At 46.2% G+C, this 24,109-nt stretch overlaps 1 protein-coding gene across 1 annotated transcript in view; it reads right to left on the bottom strand.

Moving 5' to 3' along the window:
* LOC135899469 (putative phospholipase B-like 2) overlaps positions 1–24,109 on the bottom strand; it is a 68,729-nt gene that overhangs the window by 9,456 nt on the left and 35,164 nt on the right. The window contains exons 7-10 of the mRNA XM_065428742.1: positions 15,292–15,452; positions 8,869–8,961; positions 8,734–8,805; positions 5,845–5,997 (exon numbers count right to left, since the gene is read on the bottom strand). Of these exons, the coding sequence (XP_065284814.1) occupies positions 5,845–5,997; positions 8,734–8,805; positions 8,869–8,961; positions 15,292–15,452 (479 nt within the window). The remainder of the gene's footprint in view (positions 1–5,844; positions 5,998–8,733; positions 8,806–8,868; positions 8,962–15,291; positions 15,453–24,109) is intronic.

Here is a 24,109-nt window from a genome sequence, read left to right as displayed (position 1 = left end):
TTTTGCGACACGGCCCTCCAGCGCATGCCTTGCATGACGAAATACATGTTCATTGCCGCAAGCACCACCACCACAGCATAGGAGAAAAGGCACTTTCAACGCATCGTTTGCCGATCAAGCACGGAAACAAAAGTGCGCATTAGCCCTCTCTCCATTTCCAATTCTTTGTGCTCGCGGCAATATGAGAGGATACAGGGAAGCCCCGGCGCTTCAGGAGCCGAACATATCAGCTATGCTATGGTTCAGTGCTGTGTTATTTCTCTTTATTTTTTTTATTTTTTTACACTCGTTCGAAGCGTGATGCGCGCTGCTTGGATAAACCCTTCGTGTTGCTTCCATAGCCACGATTTCAGCAATGGTGTTTTTGAACATGAGCTATCGGAAAGTGGCCCGAGCACCCCTTGACAGAATTTGTAATGACGTCTTTCTCTGCAGCGTGCACTTTACGAATAGATTGAACGGATACGGATACATTTTTATGTTCATTTAAAGACCTAATTAGTGAGAACGCCTGTGTCGACATGGTGTGAGCTTAGCTTTCACGCCTTGACAATAACTGACGTAGCCAATTGTTTTTGGGCTGTTTCGAGTCATTAATACTGGACTGGTGGCGAGTACAAAGTGCGGCACGTGACGCTGGGCGTAATCACATTGCATTACAAAAAGTGCAACTCCAAACTTCTAGTATGCAGCAAAGAAAGAAGCCAGCAAGTGAATTGCTCCTTAGTTTACAGTTATGTTGTAAATGAAAGCAAATAAGGACACTTCGCAATGATGAACGAGAACAGTTTGTGCTAGACGCCGCGGCGATCCTCTTTGCGCAGTTACATGTGGCGCAGAGCCTTGCACAGACTGAATGCGGACGAAATGGTCCGAATCACTCATATATTGTTACCCGGAATTCACGCTTGGAAATCGAAGAGCGGGTTCGACTCTGCTTAAAGACGCCAATCGTGCGCTGAACCATGACACTACTGTGTCCTGTGCAGCTGTCTTCACCGCGCACTGAGAAGATGTATGACGACATCTATTAGCGACCACACTGTTATTATTACAGGATGCCGAGCAGATGAACTGGTTGGTTTTGCCAATTTCCATCCTTGACCTCACCACATTTCTTGCTCTTCGTGCGCCCTCGCCTGCGCAGTTGAGAATTCATCTAGTAATAGCAGCGAGTTGGCATAACGGTTGAAGTGGGAGCTTCAGCACAAACAGTGGTTCTGCATTCCCCTTCAGTACGCAGCTGGCGTGGCCCAGTCCCGAAGTGCAATCGTCTCTGCCGAAGCAGCCGTGTACCTGCCGCAGATACAGGACATACCATACAGTACATAGTTATCGCCTACCCCTTCCTCGCTCATAACGCAACTCGTGACCCGTAATGACGTTCTGGACGGGTGCAGCCAATGAAGAATCATTCCTTCGAAGAATCGCCTATTATTAGCATCCATTTGCATCCCGGGCCCTGTAGCGTTAAAACTATACCAATCTTTTTTATTCCAATCTCCTGACGTCAAATTTCCGTAACGGCCGATGTAACCATCGGGCGGTGACCCTCAGCTTTCTCTGAAGAGCCCAATTAAACGCTCTCCGCAATCATGAGACGTCACTTTTGTTTACTTTCAAAATGAATAAGATTACCTACATTGGGCGGTTTTTCTTATCTAATTGGCTGAAAAGACGCGATGGGCACGCTAAGTGTTGATAGGGCGAGGCAACGCAGCGAATCTAGACAACCGGATCAGGAGGTTGGTGCCGGCGTCTGCAAGTGGTCGGCTTCCCGTTAGCATGCGGTGGCTGGTCGAAAATCACAGTGGCGTGCAGCGGAAGGCTAAGAATGCCGCTGAAACGGATCCTCCACAATGAAAAGTTGGCGTAGCGATGTCGCATACGTGCCCAAAGGGCTCGATAACGTTATACTGCCATGCAAAAAATATATATATATATATTATACGCAAATAAATTCATGCCCTCCTGCAGGTGCCAATAGTTTGTGGCTGAGCTTTCAGGGGGCAGTCATCTTTTATTCTTTTCGGAAGGGGGCAGGCTCTGGCTATTCATGAGAAAATTCAGTTTCGTTCGGCACATTAATGCATTCTTAACGCGTACACGCCACTTTGGCGTGGTGAGTTTTCGCGGTTTTGTGGCGTCGCGTGAAAGGCGAAGCGGGCGCAGCCCGAAACCTTTTGACTAATAGCTAAAGGCTAATGGCGAAAAGGCTCCTAGTCAGAAATAATTATTTTCTTGTTCGGTCTATTAATACATAATCAGAGTGTACACATAATATCATACGGGGAGCTATCGCGGTTTTCGTGGCGTCGCGTGACAGGCAGGCGAACGCGAATTGCGGGTGGCCCGACAATTTTTTACCAATCCTGGAGAGCTGATTGCACAATTGGAAATGTTTGAAATATCTTTACGTTATGGCGCCCCTATATGCTTGAACCGTGTCGTGCCGAACCGGTAACCTACATTATTTTTGCGGTTCAGGTTCAGTTCGGGTGTAGGCATGTTCTAAGAATATCGGTTCGGGTTCACTTCCGGCTACGATTGCGGTTCAAGTACACCTTTCGGTTCGGATTAAGGTTTGGTTCGACACCCTGGCATAAAACCCAAACGGTTCTTGCGGTACTATTTCTGACACAACATCCCAGGACTGCTTCTCGACATACTCCACCTCACCATATATAGTAACCCATAGTGAAGTGGCCACCCTTCGAGGTGCATTATAAGATATTGTACGCCCTTAAAATTGCTGCTTTGTACCATCGTGTACCATGGCTACGGCACCTATTTTTGTGGCTATAGGACATTTTATTCTTCTTGACTACTCAAACCAAATCTGCAATAAAGGAAACCTCATTTTTAAACCGTGTCTTAATTCTGGCTACCTGGTGAGCATCAAAATATTTAACTCTGCAGTTCGGCAGCGATAGCTGCTAGGGATTGTTTCATAATGTATTTGGGTCCTCCCGCAACAACCATCCCGTTTACTCCTCGCGAAAATCGTCAAGAATACTTTATTACTCGCAATAAACAAATAATCTTGCCCTTTAAGCGGGAAGGTGTTATTGCGCAAACATAGCACCCTTTTATAAAGCGAAAAGGACGCTAAAATGCTTTCTTGGGTGTTTTCAGGGACTGAGTTGTTGAGCTGCGCAGATTGTTCCGTAACAAGCACCTAGTTCAAATATGCATGGCAACGCTAGACTAAACGATGGGCGTAGCGATGTGACATAAACGTTGGTGAGTTATGGTGGAAATGCGTATACCTATTCGCGACAATACTATCTATGTTTACGCGTGAAAGTGCAAGAACCCAGAGAAAACAATTATGTTTTTATGCGAAGCATATTACTAGAGCTCAACCCAGCTCCTCAGGCGCGGCGGTGTCGCCTTCAATACCACGTGACACCGTGACGTCACGACAGAGGAGAAACGGGGCGCCAGCTCGCGCCGTCGCTCGCGGCGTCGCGACGGTATATAAGCAGCTGCGCTTGCCTCTGCTAGACACTCACGAGGTGAGATGCCTCCTGGAGACAGAGGTGCTCGTTGGAATGAGAAGCGAAGGTTGCGGCGTGCTACAGAGACTGTTTCTAGGTGGCTTTGCTACGGCGCAGTGACTACGCGCCCCGCATCGGACGCGGTGAGCGTCGAGCAACGCAGCGATCGGCGCGACAACGAAATGTGCGCCTGAGCACGCGCCGCACGCCTGAGCCGACGCCGACGACACCGGCTTTTCTGCGACACGAGCTCCTTAACGCTCTCGCGTTAAAATAAAGGCTAGTATGCTTCGCATCCTGGGCTTAACCTTAGCTATGCCACAGCCATTTTTTTTCTGTTCATCATCTCACTTGAATCAGTGGCAAAACTGTCTGCCACTTCACCCGTTTGACTAGACCAGCTATCAAACCGCTCAACTCATGACTGAAACAACAATGATCAAAAATATTTATCGCAAATGCTCCAGTAAACAGCGGTGGCCCGTGGTTGGCTGGCGCAAAACGTTGTGCAATACGGCATCAAATGTGTAGGCTGAATGAAGTAGCCAAAAATGCACCACGACTAGTTCGAAAAGAACTTGGCAATAACCACATGTTCACAAAGAAGGCAGCAGCCCTAAAAAAATGTAAGTGAACACTCGTAAATCATTAAGCTGCCACGAATGACCGGCTGGGTCATTCGTGGCCAGCGTTGACTCCTGTTTGCCGTGTATGCTAAGGCGACGCCGTGCGGAGCGTGGGGCCATGTTGCTGGCGTCCGCGTGTGCCCCACGTCTGAGCCCCAGTAGCGGGCGCGCCCAACATGCCTGGCCCACAGCAGCAAACCCCTGACCACTGCTGGAGCACGTTTCCATATAGCCACATTCCACAGATGGAATACTGTTTTTCCTTTTTTTCTCTCTTTCTCTCTCGTTCCGTTTTCTTTACTTATTTTCTGTCATGTTTTTTGTTCTATTCTCACTTGTTTTCCCTCGCCTGCAAGTTCTGTTGCCAGAATCGTGGGTGAGGAGTTCCTGATGCTGAATCAAGCCTGCCGTCGACATCTTCTTTACGGCCACTTCCTACCTGACAATCGCTCTACATCATTCACACTAGTTTCCTGCTTCCTTCTCAATAAACGCTCTCCACGAGGGCCTTGTGCCCTCGCTGATTGACCCTTAGGACATGAGGATTTACCGTGCCCACGTTTTCTTTTCCCAATGGCTTTTATCATAAATGGTGCACTTTGGGGATTTTTGCAACCGCTCCTTTTTTTCGTTTTCATCGGCTCTAAACCCGTTATTGCTTACCAATAGGTACGGGTTTCCCCGTTTTTATTTAATTTCCTTTCACTACTTTGGGGACCAGAGGAAATCCTGGGCAAACATGCCGGCCAGAACGTTATGGCGCAATGGCAGGGACCAAAAGCGCAGCAACGCGCTGCCCCCTTTCGACATCTCCATGCCCCGGGCACGTGCTTAGAAGCTCCTATCAGAGACGTCAACGAAGAGCGTTGGCGTCACCCGAGGCCGCGACGGAGTTAAACGCAAAGCGGTCGTGTGCATTCAATTCATGCACATAGATATGTTCCCATAGCTGTCCGAGAATCCGGATTTACAACATGCGTCTAACGTCACGAAATAAAAAGTATTTGGTCAAATTTATTTATTCACTTTATGAGTGATTATCGCATAACCCGTACGTTCATCGCTACGGATGATGCGTTACTGAAGAAGGCAATCACTATCACGCCCTCATCTAAACCGCTTCTGGGTTTTTCACTTCCACTGCATCTTCCTGAAAGCACACGAAATATAATGGTCAATTCCACTGGCCAATCTAGAGTGGTGTGCAGAATCTGCGAAAAAGCAACAGGGTGACCCAATTCAGATGGCCCAGAGAAAAATAAATACGCTTTGGCAGGGAGCGCAGTGAAAGTTGGGCCCGCATCCCTCCGCCATATCGCGTTTTCACTTCGGCCTTCAGCAGAAAACCGCCGAGTCATCCGGCTAAACCGGAAGTGACGGGGACGCGTCATTGGGCTTCAGCTGAAATCCGTCTCTCCTAGGCGGATCAACGGTGAGCGCTCCGTCGCGGTGCGAGTTGATCCGAATCTACCAGAGCAAAACACAAACTTGCTTTTTGATCAGCCAGTGAAATTTTATTTTTCTGACACCTAGCAAGAAAACGGGGGGCAGGTCAACCTGTCAAAATTCACTGTAAGATGCTCAATGTTCTCAATGTTGGAACGCTGTGTTTTAATTTCGCTATGTAGGTCACCTGTATTGACGACAATACTGTTGACTTATGTATCGTCTCGTCCTTGCCATTGGTAAGAGAAAGTGGCTAGAACATGTTACATTACCTCATCAGAGCCGTCATGGATTCCACGTCAGTGACGTTCGTGTGGTATCGCCTGAATATGTTTGCCCTCGGTGCCTTGTCGTAGCTGTAGTAATCTCCATACTCTTCCACAAGCTCTGTTTGACCGCTTATCACGAATATGTCCTCGAAGTAGCTGCAAAAAACAAAACAAATCAAAATTACAATGGTTATCATCATCAGCAGCAGCAGCAAATTTTATGTCCACTGCAGCATGAAAGCCTCTCCCTGTGATCCCCAATTACCGCTGTCCTGCGCCAACCGATTCCAACTAGCGCCCCCAAATTTCCTAACTTACTCTACAATGGATCACATGCGTGCCATAGATCAGGTAATCAAGAAATCTGCGAATGCAATCAGCCTCTCTATATGGCTTTCCTAGATTACGAACAGACATTTGATTCAGTGGAGATACCAGCAGTCATAGAGGCATTGCGTAATCAAGGAATACAAACCACCTACGTAAACATCTTGGAAAATATCTACAGAGATTACACAGCTACCTTAATTCTGCACAAGAAAAGTAGGAAGATGCCTCTGAAGAAAGCGGTAAGAGAAGGAGACACAATCTCTCCAATGCTATTCACTGCGTGCTTGGAAGAAGTATTCAAGCTATTAAAGTGGGAAGGCTTAGGAGTAAAGATCCACGGCGAATATGTCAGCAACCTTACGTTTGCCGATGACATTGTTCTATTCCGCAACAATGCAGACGAGTTACAACAAATGATTGACGACCTAAACAAAGAGAGTGCAAGAGTGGGGTTGAAGATTAATATGCAGAAGACAAAGATAATGATGAATAGCCGAACAAGGGAACAATAGCTCGGGATCGCCAGTCAGCTTATAGAGTCTATAAGGAGTACGTATACCTAGGTCCATTAATCACACGGAACCTTGATAATGAGAAGAAAATTTACAGAAGAATAAAAGTGGGTTGGCTCGCATACGGCAGACATTGTCAGCTCCTGACTGGAAGCTTACCATTATCACTGAAAAGGAATGTGCACAATCAGCGAACTTTACCGATGCTGACATATGTGGCAGAGACTTGGAGAATGACAAAGAAATTTGAGAACAAGTTAAGGACCGCGCAAAGGAAGATGCCTGTAAAGATGAAGATGCCTGAAGATGCAAAGAAAGAGCGATGGAACGAAGAATATTAGGCATAACGTTATGAGACACAAGAAGAGCAATTTGGATCAGAGAGCAAATGGATAGAGCTGATATTCTAATTGACATTAAGATAAAAAAATATAGCCGGGCAGGTCACGTAATGTGCAGGTTAGATAACCGTTGGACCATTATGGTTACAAAATGGGTACCAAGAGACGGGAAGCGAAGTCCAGCACGGCAGAAGACACTGGTCGTAAGTAGTTACAATTGGCGTTTATTTATATGCGAGCCGATTACTAATGCTCGATCACTGTGTCCTTGTGAATGGGCCAACTTTCAAACAAGTGTCCGTCATTTTTATTGCAAAGTAAAATGTATCACAATATAACATTGGTTATTGGAATTTATGCACCATTATTGCTATTTATTTATTTTTTACTGTAGTATTACCTACATTTCAGCTTACTCTTTGTAGTTATTTTCGTGTATTCGGTCGCGTGATACTGCTGCTGTTTTCGCTGACTGCAACGTTATTCCTGTATACATATTTCCTTTGTTTTGTATAATTACCTAGCACTTGTTAAGTTACGGTAAGGGCTAGTCAGGCTTCTTCAGTGCAGCTTTTTCTCCTATCATTCTTTAAGTATGAAACGACAATAAATATAATTTCAGTTAGTATTACGGTAAAATATGTTTCTCAGACAGGAAGAAAAGGCTTCGACAATTCGTTGGGCGTTGCGTTGGACAGCAGGAAATCGTACAATGCTGACTACCGGCCTCTAGTACAAGCCTTCCCAAACTGGCTAGTAGTTTGTTAACGGATTGTCACACGACACAGTATAGTAGTTAACTAGGTACGAGTAGAGCGGCTGCATGCAAGAGGCAAGCAAGTGGCTTAGGCGCCCAACCTTTGAGCAAGTTCGTAACAGTATTTATTAAATATTAAGCGCGTGCTGGATAGGAAAGACAGACAAATGGGGCAAACGGTTTGTTGTTTTTTTTCTGTGCGTCTTTCGCCTTCACTGCGCTTCTCATTTGAAGCTGCGCACGTCACTCGTGGAACTGATCATCCCCGAGCAAGCGCACATAGTTCTCATTCTGAGACCTCCGTATTGCCGCATACTTAAGCATTCTCTCTTATGCAGAATTTAGCCCAGTGCACAGACACAGCGTATGATAAACATCTGGCGAAGACGTGGGATGCGGGGCTGATCACTTTCAACTGTTAATTCGCGGAGCCTACAGGAGCTCAGTTTCAGGCACAAGTGACGGTGTTGTATGGGCGGACAGCCCGAAGTCTCCGGATAGACATTTGCCCCGCGCAATTAAGATAACAGAGAAGAGAGCGGAAATTAGAGTACCGCGATAGTCGTCTTTCAGGCACGGGTCCAGCCCGAGTCCTAAAGTGCCATGAACAGCCCACATGAGCCCTGCCCAACGCCAATATTGGCCAAACTTGAGCGGTACCGAGAATATTCAGGCCCGGCGTGGTTGGGCCCGTTAGCCTTTGTGGCTAAAGAAAGCACGGTGCAGTTTTGTGTTGATGAAAACGTAGCACCCGCACACAGATTCTTAGCAATGATATGGTGAAAGGCTGGCAAGGGCGAAATACAACTTCGTCCCCCATAAACAATCATATTTATTGGCGCAATATTTTTTCGCAAAGTACGAGACTAGAACGCGAAAAACATGTGAAAGTAAGTGCCATTTCACTTGAAAATAATGCCTGCACATGGTACAAAACGAACCGAGTACTCACGCGACATTGTAGCTGGGCCAATACGACTTTTTTCGAAGAATGTCACTGACGTCCTTTTGACGCATTATCCCACTGCAATGAAAAAGAAAAGGGCTATATCAAGTTGCACGAGAGATGAGAAGGACGTGTGCTTACGGCATTTGTTCGAGGATCCACAGCGTGTCGTTCACGATAGCAGTTCCAGGCTTGAACAACTTGTAGTCGACAACCATCCACTGGTTGTTGTACCTGCAAGAGTGGTAAACCTGCTACGTTTTCAGTCCAACATTGGCACGCTGCATAGAGCAATTGGTTAGAAATACGAAAACGAGAACATATTTCAAGCTCTCCAGACCACGAGCAGTTTCTGCACACGGTGACAATGTCACATGTGAAATGATATGACCAATAGTTAAAATTAATTTCTTGATTCGGAAGCGAAGGTTAAAAAGACCGCATGTTACGATGACAACTACCCAGCGATTTCTCAAAGTCAGGTAGCACTGCTCAATTTTTCCCTTGCTTCAGCAGTGAACCAGTGGTCATGGTGTTCCTCTGCACAGCATAAACTAGCAGATACCCATTATTAAAGCCTGAAGCCAGGCACGCGCATTCTCAGCGTATACGCATCTGCTTGTTTAAAAACCACAGGTGGACACAATCATTCCGAAGCTTTCCACTACGACTTCCCCTATGTTAGCTTTTCACATAGGACTGAACAATTAAACATTCTTCATTCCTTACCATATTATAGAAAACGAAGGGCTATGCTCCACTGTGGTAAGTCATTAAGACACTTCAATGAGATGCGCACGCAAATTCTCCCTCTACCCCTCCCCGCAAAGAAAAAGGAAGAAGCGCACAACACAGCCTTATATTAACAGCACTTATGGGTTTCCATACGTACAATATGATGCTCTGGAATCAACGTCATTGAACCACGGGTACACGCCACAAAAGCACAGACACGTACGAATGTCTTCTTTATTAAGTTTTCTTCAAAAAAAAGCCGTATCTAAAACCGGACAAGCATTTTCCATGAGAGTAATAAGCGGGATGTATATTGTCCAGTATGCGTAGGACAACTGCACCATTTATACCAGCATCACCTTTCAGGCATTACCTTGTTAACTTCAGGAGTTCTCAGAAAACACATGCATCTTTAAAAGTCTCAGAAACTATAATCTTCTACTATACAGAATACCCTAATGTCCACAGGAGGTTAATAAATCAGCAATACGTGACTGTTCACTATAGTAATTGCAAATACAATTATTAGAGCACGTCCTCAAAATGTCTTCGCGATAATTTAAAGCATGAATATGGAAAACATTCGCTAATAAATACCTCCATTAATCGTTTGAGCGGCCTCAAAAACGCAAGGAATAAAAAAAGAATAGTGGGAAATGAAGACAAGTTATACGTACTCTATGCAGTGCGTGAATCGATGTAAGCGACTATTTCTGTTATTTTTGCGTTGACTGACGATAATTCACGGGGATATTTACAGCTAATGTTTAAGTGCTTCGGTATTTTAGTGCAAAACGAGAGCGGTGAGTTGGTGTTAAACGTTACCTTGCGTGAAGCACTGCTGTTTGTCTGCACAGTACACAGAACACACACAAGGGGAGGTGTTTGCTTGAGGCGTTGTGATGCGCCATACTTTCTAACCTCTGAGAAGGTTGAACATTGTCATTGCCTCACATGGCACATCCCATATGGGCAGAGGTATCATACTTTAGTTATGGTGTTTCACATGCCAAAACCACAGTCGGGCACACCTTAACGGAGGACTACAGGTTGATATCCACCACCTCGGGTTCATTTAACATGCACCTAAATCTAAGACACGAGCCTTTTTGGATTTCGTCCCCGTCGAAACGCGGCTATCGCGGTCGGGATCGCACCCGCGACCTCGAGCATCGCTATAGCCGCAAAGCTACCGCAGCGAGCACGGAAGTGTTTATTTGACCTGCGGCTGCTTCCGTAGTGTCGCCTAGAGAAAACGACGCTTTAATACGGCTTTGCGGTTGCGCGCTCTCTGTCAGTTGTCCACTTGACAAATTTGCACTTTGTTTTTTTTTCAGAAATAGCAGAAACGTAAGTGTATCGCACGTTGAATTTAAATTTATTCAGCCTCTCCGCCACTGCTGCCGTGTCTAGTAGTAGCGCTTCCTTGCGTTTTTACATCGCACTCTGACTAACCCGCGCTCCTGCCATGTGTACGAGCTGCCAGGAGCAAGAAGTGGCAATACTCTCATTCACTAGTCCCGTGACTGCATCGATTATACGCGTTCTACATCCTTCTCACCCTGCCTCCTATCTGCCATTCTGTACCGTGGCGCGTTAGTACGAAGGTAAGTGCTGCAGCTTGTGAAGTGCTTTTATAGGTGCAGGTAGGCAGTGAACTTTAATCATGTCCTGAGGAGAGCTGCACCCTGGCCGCTCAGCTACGGGCCGTCCAGAGTGTCAGGTAGGCAGTGAACTTTAATCATGTCCTGAGGAGCTCCTCAGGACATGATTAAAGTTCACTGCCTACCTGGCCCTCTGGACGGCCCGTAGCTGAGCGGCCAGGGTGCAGCTCTTGAGCGCCACCTCCCACTCTCCTTCCGTCGTGAGATGATTGTGGTCCCGTAACGAGGGACACCGCCAGAGCACGTGTTCTAAAGTGCAGAAGGGATCTCCGCAATCCGCACAATCGGGCTCGTACGGGTCCGCGTATCAGCTGAGCCTCGCTATAGGCTGCGATAGGACCCGGTCTGCGGCATGCGAAGGGTGGCAAACTAATGCCTGGAGAGTTTTGGCGTGGGGCGGGAGGACTTGATAGGACTTTCTAATCTCGTTGAACGTGTGTCGAGAGTCCTTGTGGAGCCCTGCGTCCGTGAGCGGCGTTTAACCGGCGCAGTGCTCACGGACCATTACAGCAGTCTAGGGAGTATTCTAGTGACGCTGAGGAAGCTCTAGAGTTCATTACAGGACGCGATGGAAAGGCCCAAAGGAGTTTCTCGCATGGTATTTCCCCTCTGCAGCGAACCTGCCGTGTACGTACAAGCTTCGTGCTGCCCCCCAGTTAACCTCTGCTCCCCCAATGCGGCGAGCAAGACAGCGACAGAAGCAACAGCAGTAGTGGAAAAATCGAAGAGGCAAAGAAAGCTTCGCTTTAATGACAAATTGAGAAACACGCCAGCAGTGATGATGAAGATCGAAATAAATGAAAAAGAGTATGGTAATCATGTCCAAAAACAGCCAACACAGAAAACTTTAAAGTGGTTGTTATATTTCACCACTAGAGGCAACTTTAGGGCAAATATATTGCGCTAAAAAGGGGGACCGATATTTCCTGCTGTCGGTGACAGAGTCAACGAACGATCGTCCTACTGCACGGTGGTAAGCCACCAAGGTAAAAAGAAATGTAGGCATTTTTACTGCCCTGAACCGATAATATAAGCATAAGGAGGCAGGCCAGCATTATTTGTTGTGCAGGCGAGACTAACTTGCTTTCATACAGTGCAAACGTGAAACTTTGGATGGCGAGAAAAGGAAATGTTGTACATCCTCACGTTATAGGGCGCTCAGTTTTAGCCGATTCGCTCTTCATGTACAACCGATTGCGGTGATAACGCTGGCGGAGCGCAATTCGGACCGCTGATTAAGTGCGACAAAGAATAATGCTTGCATTAGAACAGAATTCTCACACTGTCCACCACCATGTTGAAAAATTTGAGCTCGTGGTTAACGTAGAATGACTTCCAGCAACAAATACGGCGGCGTTAGGTGTGACGGTGAACTTTTAGTCCGTTTGTAAACGAATAAATATTCCTATTAACTATACATGAAACATAGCACTCTAACTAGGGGTTACGGTCCTTGTGGTTGCTGTACGTAGCAGTCAGAGTTTCTGCCGTGAACATGAGGACGGTGTGGAGTGAAAGTCCTTACAAAATAATGAGCGGTAGCGTGAATGTGACGCGCCACACCTTCAGCGGTTCAAGCGTTCCGACGTGTGATATGTTCACTTTAGCCGCCCGTGCACTGGTTTTCGTGCCGACCACAAGAAATAAAAAAACCCTCCGCGTTTTAAACGAACCCCAATCAGCTACAGCCGCTAATCAATATCATCGCCTCAAAACGTAGCTAAGTAAACTCGTGCGCTTCCACTCGCTTCGCCGGTACAATAATATTAATAGTAAAGCTTGCGGAGCTCAAACATCGCCAACCACCTATGTCGCGTAGGAGCCTAGATTGTCCAGGCGGTTCGACATAATGCACTGGCTGACTTCGTATACTCGTGCTCGACTCTTCTGGCCTCAAGAATATCCAATTATGGTAAATAGAAAAAAGAATGCGCTCCGGAGTTCCCTCTTGGCCTAAGCAATTTCGGGTAAGCTTTTTTTTTACCTTCTGTCTACAGCGTGTGTACAAGAAGCAGTGAGCGCTAATGCGATGATCGCCTTCGTCTTTGCAAGAGTGCCATACACCCGCGCCTTACTTTGTAGATCAAAGAAAGCCATTACTTGACCATGGACGGGTCGCGAGCACACATGACACCATTGGCGCACTATATTGATTGTAGTGGAAAATGCAGCCATATTCCCTGATACAATCAGAGCTAGCCTCTCGCTCGGCAGAGAGGCATAGCTCAGCAGCACGTGTGCCGATCCGAGAGACGGGGAGATCGCGTTCGAGAGAGCTCACTCAGTTTACACGGCAAGCTGCGCGAGTTGGTGATTGAACAAGTTGCTATGGGTGGGCAGCGCAACCCGGACGAAAGACGAGAAGAAGTACGCAATACGTGCGCACACTAACAGTTCACTCAGTCATAGTAAGAATATTGCATCAAACTCAATCCTACGCTCATCAGTATTTGTAAGGGCAACAATCGTGCAATTAGTTGCAGAAATATGATGGTTCCACGGCTATGCACGCTCGCATTTGACCCGTAGGGTGCTGAAATGGCGTGAAACAGGCTCGGGCAGCACGACAGGAATGGCAGTTTGCGCCCGCCACTTTTGAACAGGGCGGGCCCCCTGCGGATATCAAGTGAGCACGCTTGCAAGATTAGACCATGGAACGCTCACTAGATATACCACTCCGTATATAGCCAAACAGGAATGCAGTATAAATAAATAAATAAATAAATAAATAAATAAATAAATAAATAAATAAATCAAAAATCGCCAAGAAGGCGAGCATCCATTGTGATAGCAAATTAGTGGACAACTGTACGAAGTAAGAATAGTAGCTTTATCGGCCATGTAATCTTGTAAACGTGTGCATACTTACTAACTTAAACATTTTAGATTGTTAATTGTTAGCATGTTAAAAAACGTGAACACATCTCACTCGATGACCGCGGAAACTCCCTGTCAGAATGCTGGAGTGACGAAGCGCGGCAGCAGCAGCGAGCGAATTGACCTTCGTGTTGCCTCTCGCTTCAACGCGAACTAAGCCGCGAAAATACAGCGGACTCTGTCCCCGTCGCAGATGGCTTTCGAGCTACAGCGGCTCGGGCGGACGCGCGCGGCTGCACGGGTCATCCGGAGTGGAACGCGCCCCCACCGCCTCCCTGCCCTCCACCCGGAGCTCAGACGGCGTCTCTTAAAAGATGCATTCCGCACTCAAAGAAACATCCGGCACTTACTCCTTTGCGAAATATATGGTCATCTGTGTTTCATCCACTACGAGATACGGTCATAAACACGCACATTATAGTGACGCTCATGATAATCATAAACATGAAAAAGAGCTGAAAAAAGGATGGTAGTGCGTAATGGCACACTATGCCGCAGAGCAATACTTTCGTGATTGAAGTAAAGAACTAAGGATTAGATACACATCATGCCCAATAGAACTTGTTTATGCTGCCAAACTCACTGCTGCCAAACTGGCATGACAGCTGGCGAAATTGACACGAGAACATCGCTAATGGCTAGCACGCTTTAAAGGCAGCAATGGCTCGTGAAGTTTCTCCTTTTACCAATTCCACAATGCACGAGAGAACCATAAATGGGAAACGAACCGATAGAGCGTCCACGATAAGCACGCAGTACTGCCGTTGTTGCCTCGGGATATGAAAAAATTCAGAGATTCATCGGCCTTAGCAACAGCGACCGCCAAATCTCACGAGCTTGAGATTTCATTCCCGGCCATGTGCCTTCGCACATCGAAGCAACTACCAAATGTGCAGTCAACCACAAAGATTTACGGAGGACGAGATCTCGGAAAACGTTCAAATTTCTGAGCAGTCAGTAACAGCAGCAGTCAGTAAAACATAACGTCAGAATGTTGTTCACATATATTAGTAGAGGCTTGTAAATGCGGATACTAGGCTGCATGGTGAGGCTTCCCAGACATTTAGCTTTTTTTCTGAGATTTCTTGCTGCGTAAAATTTTTGTGGTTGACAGTACCATCGCATCCGCGAGCGGAACCGGAAATTGATCACAGTGCCCGACGCGTAGGTGTTGAACGTCATGCAGATGTCGCCGAATGTCGGGGGAGACTGCAAAGGCGCCTACACCAGCGCAATTCTTACACAGGCCGTGCAATGAGACCCTACGCACCGGTGCAGCCATACTCACGTGCCGCAGTTTTTCTTGGCGAATATGTCGACCCATTCGCGTCCGGAGGTAGCAAGCCTTGACGCCACCATGGCGCGCACCCAGGTCAGCGGCGACGCCTCTGCGTCGATCAGCAGCCACAGGTCCGGGTTGCTGTTCTCGATCGACGTCTCTGTCACGGCCTGCCAGGGTTTGGATAAATTGACAGTTTTAGCTAAGCGTCGCTAGCGTACCACAGCGCTACCGTTTCAAGCGTTAGGGTGCTGGAGTGTACTACATCAATTTTTTTTTGTATTTAATGGCTTAGCATCCAGGGTTACTATACATATATTCCGTGGCCCTGGAGCATCTATCTATGTACGCATCAAGGTAAATTTGTATCTAACCATTTTCTCGCCTACCTCCGTGACTGGGTAGTCTGCGGTAGAATGGGTAGTTCATCAGGTTGCAGTGGTGTGGAAACAGGCTTCTAAGTCAACCGTCAAACCAACATTCGATCACTGCGTAGCTACCATTGGGTGTGCAGCAGGCAAGGGAAATATTCTCAGCGTTCGTTACGCTTCTCGTCTCGGCAGCCATGAGGAGCCTTTTCGGCAGCGCCCCTAGATGAGGCAGCATATCCAGAAAAAATCACGACAGGAGTCCGGCGGCCTCCATGACAGGTTTCTCAACGTTTGCACGCACCAGCGCGCCATGAATTTTGGAGCCCAAGTGCTGGCTTCGCGGCTGCAGGGCTAGATGGCGCCGAATGCTCTTAGGGAAGCGCGAAAGATGAGACCCGCTGCAGTGCACGATTTATACATAAATCTTTTCGACGATGCCAATACATTGCGTAGCTATATTGACTCAATACTAAATGCATTACCGTCGACAGTCATCGTGAGTGGGTCTTGTCGGATTTTAATGCGTTAGCATTCTTTGGTGGTACTTCACGTACTTTACTGGGGCTACCTATTTATCTCTCTATGTATGATTGCTTATATGTTTGCGTCTAACCGTTTTCCAACCTACCTGGGCGACTGGGTCGAATGGTCGAATGGGTAAAGCAGCGAGCTGCTGTGCTGAGGTAACAGAATTCAAAAATAATCATCATCATTAGCCTCTTATGTCCACTGCAAGACAAAGGCCTCTCCCTGCGATCTATAATCACCCCTGTCTTACACTAACCAATTCCAATCAGCGCCTGCGAATTTCCTCATTTCATCGCCCCACTTAGTCCTCTGCTGTTCTCGACTGCGCTTCCCTTCTCTTTGAACCCATTCCGTAGCCCTAATGGTTCGGCTATCTAACATACGCATTACATCGCCTGCCAAGTTCAATTTCTTTCTGCTAATGTCAATTAGAATATCTGCTACCCCCGTTTGCTCTCTGATCCACACCACTCCCTTTCTGTCTCTTATCGTTACGCCTAACATTCTTCGTTCCATCGCTCTTTGCGCAGTCCTTAATTTGTTCTCAAGCTTATTTGCCAGTCTCCAAGTTTATGCCCCCCCATATGTTAATACCGCTAAGATGCACTGATTGTACACTTTCTTTTCAAAGATAATGATAAGATTCAAGCCCGGAGCTGACAGTGTATGCCGTATGCGCTCCATCCCATTTTTATTCTGTAAATGTCCCTCTCATGATCGGCGTCCCCTGTTAGTAATTGGCCTAGGTAGGCGTACTCCTTCACAGAGTCTAGAGGCTGACTGGCGGTCCTGAAATTTTGTTCCCTTGCCAGTCTACTGAAAATTATTTTTGTCTTCTGCATATTAATCTTCAACCCCACTCATGTACACTCTCCCTTAAAGTCCACAATCATTTATTTAACTCGCCCACAGTGTTCCGGAGCTGGATAACGTCATCTGCAAACCGAAGGTTGCTGAGATATTCTCCGTTTATACTCACTCCTAAGCCTTCCCAGTTTACTAGCTTGAATACTTCTTCCAAGCATGCAGTGAATAGCATTGGAGAGATTGTTTCTCTTTTTCTGACCCCCTTCCTTATAGGTATCTTCATACTCTTCTTCTGGATAAGCACATAAATGTTCTTATCCAGAAGCGTAAGTACAACAGGATGTATGGGTCCTGTACTCCTTGAATGTGTAATGCCTGTGTGACTACCGGTATCTCTACTGACTCAAATTCCTTTTCGTAACCTATGAAAGCCACATAAAGCGGCTGATTTCACTCTGCGGATTTCTCAATTACCTGATTGATGATATGGGTGTTATTCATTGTAGAATATCCATTCCTGAAGCCACAATGTTTTTTTTTTTTGGTTGACTGAAGCTAAGTGTTACCCTTACTGTATTGGAATTTATCTTGGCGAGTATTTTTCTACAACTCTGAAAGTAAGCTAATGGGTCCATAATTGTTCAATTCTTTAACGTCCCCCTTCTTGTGGTAATATAATATTGGCATTCTTCCAGTTCTCTGGTACACTTGAAGTCGTGAGGCATTGTGTAAAAGGGCCGCAAGCTTTTCAAGCACGATATCTCCTCCATATTTTATTATATCGATGGTTACTCCATCTTCTCCTGCCACTGTTCCCCTTATCATGCCTTGCAAGGCCCCTCTGACTTCATCGCTAGGTATAGGAGCAGCTTCTGCATCCTGTTCATTACTGCTTCGAATGGAGGTATCCTGACTTGTCTGTGTACTGTACAGGTCAGTACAGAATTATTCCGCTGCTGTTACTATACCTTCGAGATTGCTGATGAAATTACCCTGCTTATCGTTCAGTGCATACATCTTGGCTCGTCCTATGCCAAGTTTTCTCACTGATTTCATGCTGCGTTCATTTATTACTGCTTCCTCAGTCTTTCTTACGTTATAAATTCTATAATATTTAATTTTCTCCTTGTTGATCAGTTTTGACTTTCGCGAATTCTATCTGATCTCTGGAGTCGAACTGTTTCATTCTTTGTCGTTTCTTTATTAGGTCCTTCGTTGCTTGGCAGAGCTTGCCTACTGGTTCCCTTGGTGCCTTGCCGCCCACTTGAATTTCTAGTCTGAAGCCAGCCTAGTTACGGTTTCATTCATTCCCTCTATGTCATCATGTCTCTGTTCTAAGGCTGCATATTTGTTTGCAAGTACCAGCCTCAATTTGTCTGCTTTTACCATTACTGCCCTCTACGTTGACCTGTTTTTTTTTGACCAATTTAACTTTTTATCTCTTTAAATTGAGGTGAATCCTAGCCCTCACTAAGCTATGACCACTGAACTTTACCCTACCTATCACTTCTACATCCTGCACTATGATGGGGTCGGCAGAAAGCATGAAATAAATTTCGTTTCTTGTTTCACCCTTAGTGCTTTTCCAGGTCCACTTTCTGTTGCTACACTACCTGAAAAAGGTGTTCATTTTTCGCAGCTTATTCCTGTCTGCGAATTCTACCAGCACCTCCCCTCTGACGTTCCTACAATCGACGCCGTAGTTGCCAATTGCTTGTTCACCAGCCTGCTTTTCCCCCGCTTTTTATTGAAATTGTCCATTACTACAGTATACTGAGTTTGCACTTTTCTCATCGCTAATTCAACATCTTCATAAAACTGATCTACTTCATCATCACTGTGACTGGACGATGGAGCATAGGTTTGTACTACCATTATACTATATTTCTTGAGTTTGATTACAAATAGGGCTGCCCTCTCATTAACGTTGTAGAATTCGTCAGTGCTGCCCACTACGCCCTTTTGGATTAGGAATCCTACCCCGCATTGCTTCTTAACTGGGAGACCTCTATAGCAGAGGACATTCCGTTAGACAGCACTGTACAAGCCTCACAAAGTTCTAACCTCACTAAGACCAGTGATATCCCAAACAATGTATGATAGTTCCTCAAAGAGTCCTGCTAAGCTAGCTTCACTCGTGATAGTTCGGGTGTTAAACGTTCCCAGGTTCCGTTTCCGTTGGCGGCCTGTCCGGACCCAGAGATTCTTATCACCCTTTGTTGCGTTACAGGTCTGACCACCACCTTGGTCAGGTGCTCCGCAGCTGCTAGGGACTGAGAACCACTGGCTAATCGAATGAGTCATTCGGAAGGGATTGGCCAAATATTGCATCAGGGACGCCACTTCCTGTTCTGGTGAGGGAGTGTCGTTTGTTGAAGCTTAGTGGGTCTTCCTAATATGGTTGTACCTGGATTAGTATAGCCCCACTGGCTCTCGGAATTTTTGCCGGTGTCAGGCGCCACTCGGAGCTTGGGGATGTAGTGTATCGGAGGAGGTTAATTCTAGCGGACTACCTTCAGATCTTAAAAAAAGCCGCATATTCGAACAACTGGCTATGGCAACAGAGCAACCGAGACAGCTCAGTCAGGTAACGCTGCAGGTGACAAGGCCAACTTATAGCACAGAAGTCCAGCTCAGAGGATCTTATCAGTACATGTCTAAAAACTCCCTTGATTGATCTACGATAGACTGATGACGATGATGAAGCAACGTTTACTCGGCCCGAAATAAATCGGTGGTGCACGCAGGTACCAGACGGGGTGCTTCCCTAGTTACGGGACCCATATGTTCCCAGCAGCTCCTGGCCGCTGTCCGTCACTGCGAGCTGAATCGGTAGGGCGGGGCATGATAGACTTGTAGATAGATAGACGGGTATAGATCGACAGATATACACCTCCTCGCACTGTAATGTGCAGATCGCCGCATCTCTCAGTAGTAGCTCGGAACAGTAGCAGTGCCATAGCGAATTAGTGCGATTCTAACGCGTTCCATCTGAGATTGCTGGAATTTCGGATGACTAAAGGTCAACAGGCTACCGCTTTACTATCATCATCATCATCATCAGCCTGGTTACGCCCACTGCAGGGCAAAGGCCTCTCCCATATTTCTCCTACAACCCCGGTCATGTACTAATTGTGGCCATGCCGTCCCTGCAAATTTCTTAATCTCATCCGCCCACCTAACTTTCTGCCGTCCCCTGCTACGCTTCCCTTCCCTTGGAATCCAGTCCGTAACCCTTAATGACCATCGGTTATCATCCCTCCTCATTACATGTCCTGCCCATGCCCATTTCTTTTTCTTGATTTCAACTAAGATGTCATCAACTGGTGTTTGTTCCCTCACCCAATCTGCTCTTTTCTTATCCCTTAACGTTACACCTATCATTCTTCTTTCCATAGCTCGTTGCGTGGTCCTCAATTTGAGTAGAACCCTTTTCGTAAGCCTCCAGGTTTCTGCCCCGTAGGTGAGTACTGGTAAGACACAGCTATTAAACACTTTTCTTTTGAGGGATAATGGCAACCTGCTGTTCATGATCTGAGAATGCCTGCCAAACGCACCCCAGCCCATTCTTATTCTTCTGATTATTTCTGTCTCATGATCCGGATCCGCAGTCACTACCTGCCCTAAGTAGATGTATTCCCTTACGACTTCCAGTGCCTCGCTGCCTATTGTAAACTGCTTTTCTCTTCCGAGACTGTTAAACATTACTTTAGTTTTCTGCAGATTAATTTTTTGACCCACTCTTCTGCTTTGCCTCTCCAGGTCAGTGAGCATGCATTGCAGTTGGTCCCCTGAATTACTAAGCAAGGCAATATCATCAGCGAATCGCAAGTTACTAAGGTATTCTCCATTAACTTTTATCCCCATTTCTTCCCAATCCAGGTCTCTGAATACCTCCTGTAAACACGCTGTGAATAGCATTGGAGAGATCGTATCTCCCTGCCTGACGCCTTTCTTTATTGGGATTTTGTTGCTTTCTTTATGGAGGACTACGGTGGCTGTGGAGCCGCTATAGATATTTTTCAGTATTTTTACATATGGCTCGTCTACACCCTGATTCCGTAATGCCTCCATGACTGCTGAGGTTTCGACAGAATCAAATGCTTTCTCGTAATCAATGAAAGATATATATAAGGGTTGGTTGTATTCCGCACATTTCTCTATCACCTGATTGATAGTGTGAATATGATCTATTGTTGAGTAGCCTTTACGGAATCCTGCCTGGTCCTTTGCTTGACAGAAGTCTAAGGTGTTCCTGATTCTATTTGCGATTACCTTAGTAAATAGTTTGTAGGCAACGGACAGTAAGCTGATCGGTCTATAATTTTTCAAGTCTTTGGCGTCCCCTTTCTTATGGATTAGGATTATGTTAGCGTTCTTCCAAGATTCCGGTACGCTCGAGGTCATGAGGCATTGCGTATACAGGGTGGCCAGTTTCTCTAGAACAATCTGCCCACCATCCTTCAGTAAATCTGCTGTTACCTGATCCTCCCCAGCTGCCTTCCCCCTTTGCATATCTCCCAAGGCTTTCTTTACTTCTTCCGGCGTTACCTGTGGGATTTCGAATTCCTCTAGACTATTTTCTCTATCATTATTTTCGTGGGCGGCACTGGTACTGTATAAATCTCTATAGAACTCCTCAGCCACTTGTACTATCTCATCCATATTAGTAATGATATTGCCGGCTTTGTCTCTTAACGCATACATCTGATTCTTGCCAATTCCTAGTTTCTTCTTCACTGTTTTTAGGCTTCCTCCGTTCCTGAGAGCATGTTCAATTCTATCCATATTATACTTCCTTATGTCAGCTGTCTTACGCTTGTTGATTAACTCATTAACTATACTCGCCTACAAACATAACTTTCGGAAGCGAATGTGAAGTGTATCTTTAGCCATGACGATTCCCCCGCAGCGATTGCAGATAAGCGTCCGCTTTTGATTTCCAGCATAAACAGGTGTTATTGACGCCATCAATTTCGTCGAGTGTATGTTCAGATTTTGTCTCCAGTAAGCGCATGGTGACGAACTCGGCACCCATGATAAAACTGGGATATGAACGAAAGGCGCGTATGGTCAGTAAGCTGTTGCGAACGGACGAAGTCAATTATTCGTGCACGCACCTTCAAGTTACTCTGTTCAAATGCATTCTAAGATTACCAAGGTTGGCAACCGAGAACGGTGGAATTTGGCCAGGGACGTATAGGGAAAACAGTAAGCACGGGCGAAGAAAACGAGTACCTGTTGTTTTTCGTTCTGTAACCAAAGCCATGCCTACCTTGTTCCGACAGCCCCTAGTTCGCGTGGGCTCTTCCGCGCTTCCGGATCTCGCCGATGCGATCTGTGGCCGACGCAACGCAGCCTGCGCTGTAATACTTGAGAAAATAAAGCTGCCCTTGCAGAGAGTAGCTTGACTCGTTGAGGTGGCTTTGAACAGGCACCACTCGAGACCTAAGAGCGCGTATGTTCTCTGAACGCGTCGCGTGTGTATGGTTTATCTCGGCATATTCGCAGCCACTGCCATCAGGTCTATTTATCCATGTTAATGAGCCTTCCGGTGGAGTTATATTGCAGTTCTTTATTTTCTAAAGCTTGATGTCTTTCGCCTGGCAAACAATGCTTAGAAAATCGTATTATTATAAGTCAAGGCTACATAGACATACAATATGACATGTTGTACGTGTATTACGGGTCATCAATGTTCATAATTGGCCCGCCTCCCATTCCTATCGCGGGCAGAGCTGTGGTAGCACCTGTATAAGCCCTTCGCTGTTCGACATTTTGACTATAACAAAGCTCAAAGCTTACTAACGACGCGCTAAGAAGTTTCCCCTATCGCAAAACCTTGTTGAGACCTCTGCGCAAAAACGCGAAAACTTGCCACTCGGCTTCAATTAGTCCGTACGCCGTGCGCCCTCCAGTGCGATTCTACGTATCGGCATAGCACCGGACGAAGGACAGCGCTCACATAATAATAATATTAATAATAATAATAGTAAGACATGCTTTATCGCAATATGGCGGGGCCTTCAATAAAACTGTATATACAGACAATTCTGCATATATATATATATATATATATATATATATATATATATATATATATATATATATATATATATATATATATATATTGTCATGGCGCAGCCAAGTATGGCGCCAGTTCGAAGAAGGCGATTTGCCGTGTAGAGGTCGAATCGTTCTCGACACCCATCTTACTTATGCACCGTTCTATACAATGTAAAAATTTTAAATAGATGTTTATATGTGACTTCTGTCACGCAACAAAATTGGTAAATGCCACTACTGTAGGCCACCTCAACGTTTCGCGTACTTACGACCGCGTACGCCACCGCACACTGGCCAGGCCTGTGTACCCCTCTGTGCACCACTACGTTACAGCCTGTGCGCTCTGTTAGCTCCACAAAAAGCCTGCTGTGCTGCCTGCTGGACGCCTTCAACCCATCGATGCGCCCTCGGAACCATTCTTTCGCGTTGGTCTCAATCTTCTCAGTTCTTTTCCGACGTCGACATCTGGGAATAAGCTGGTTGTTGTCGCGACTGCTTACGCGATCCGGTACGCGATCGCGCCAGCTTTGTGCATAAGCTGTGCAATTGAGGTGGCACATTCCCTTTTACATGACGTCATCTTCCATCACGGCGCACCCCGGCAACTCCTCACTGATCTCGGCTGCACCTTCTCGTCCCGAGTAGTTGAAGACCAACCTCGCTCCTGTTCTGCCGAGCACAACTTTTCCACCGCCAACCACCCACCGACAAACGGAGTAACGGAGCGGGAACGTTGACGTAAATGGTTTCTATGTACGGTTCTGTCGACCACAAAGACTGGGACAGCATGCTACCGTTCGTGACCTTCGCCTATAATTCGTCCCGTCACCAGACCGCTGGCTTTTAGACATTAGACATTATTTATTTCATCATAAATTTGTACATCAACATAAGCGAAGAACTGTTGGGCCCAAAGCCAAGGCTAGTGTGGGCCCATGTGGTATACATACGTATGTGCTACGGCGATCAGGACAGTGACGAACAAATGCGTATGAATTATACATAATTGTACAGGATGAAAAACAAGAGGGAAAAAATGGAAGCAATAAAAGAAG

This window comes from Dermacentor albipictus, chromosome 6, assembly GCF_038994185.2.
Source record: "Dermacentor albipictus isolate Rhodes 1998 colony chromosome 6, USDA_Dalb.pri_finalv2, whole genome shotgun sequence".
NCBI classification, from domain to species: Eukaryota; Metazoa; Arthropoda; class Arachnida; order Ixodida; family Ixodidae; genus Dermacentor; species Dermacentor albipictus.
The sequence above is the reverse complement of the archived record's forward strand: the minus strand, read 5'-3'. Positions and strand labels throughout refer to the sequence as shown.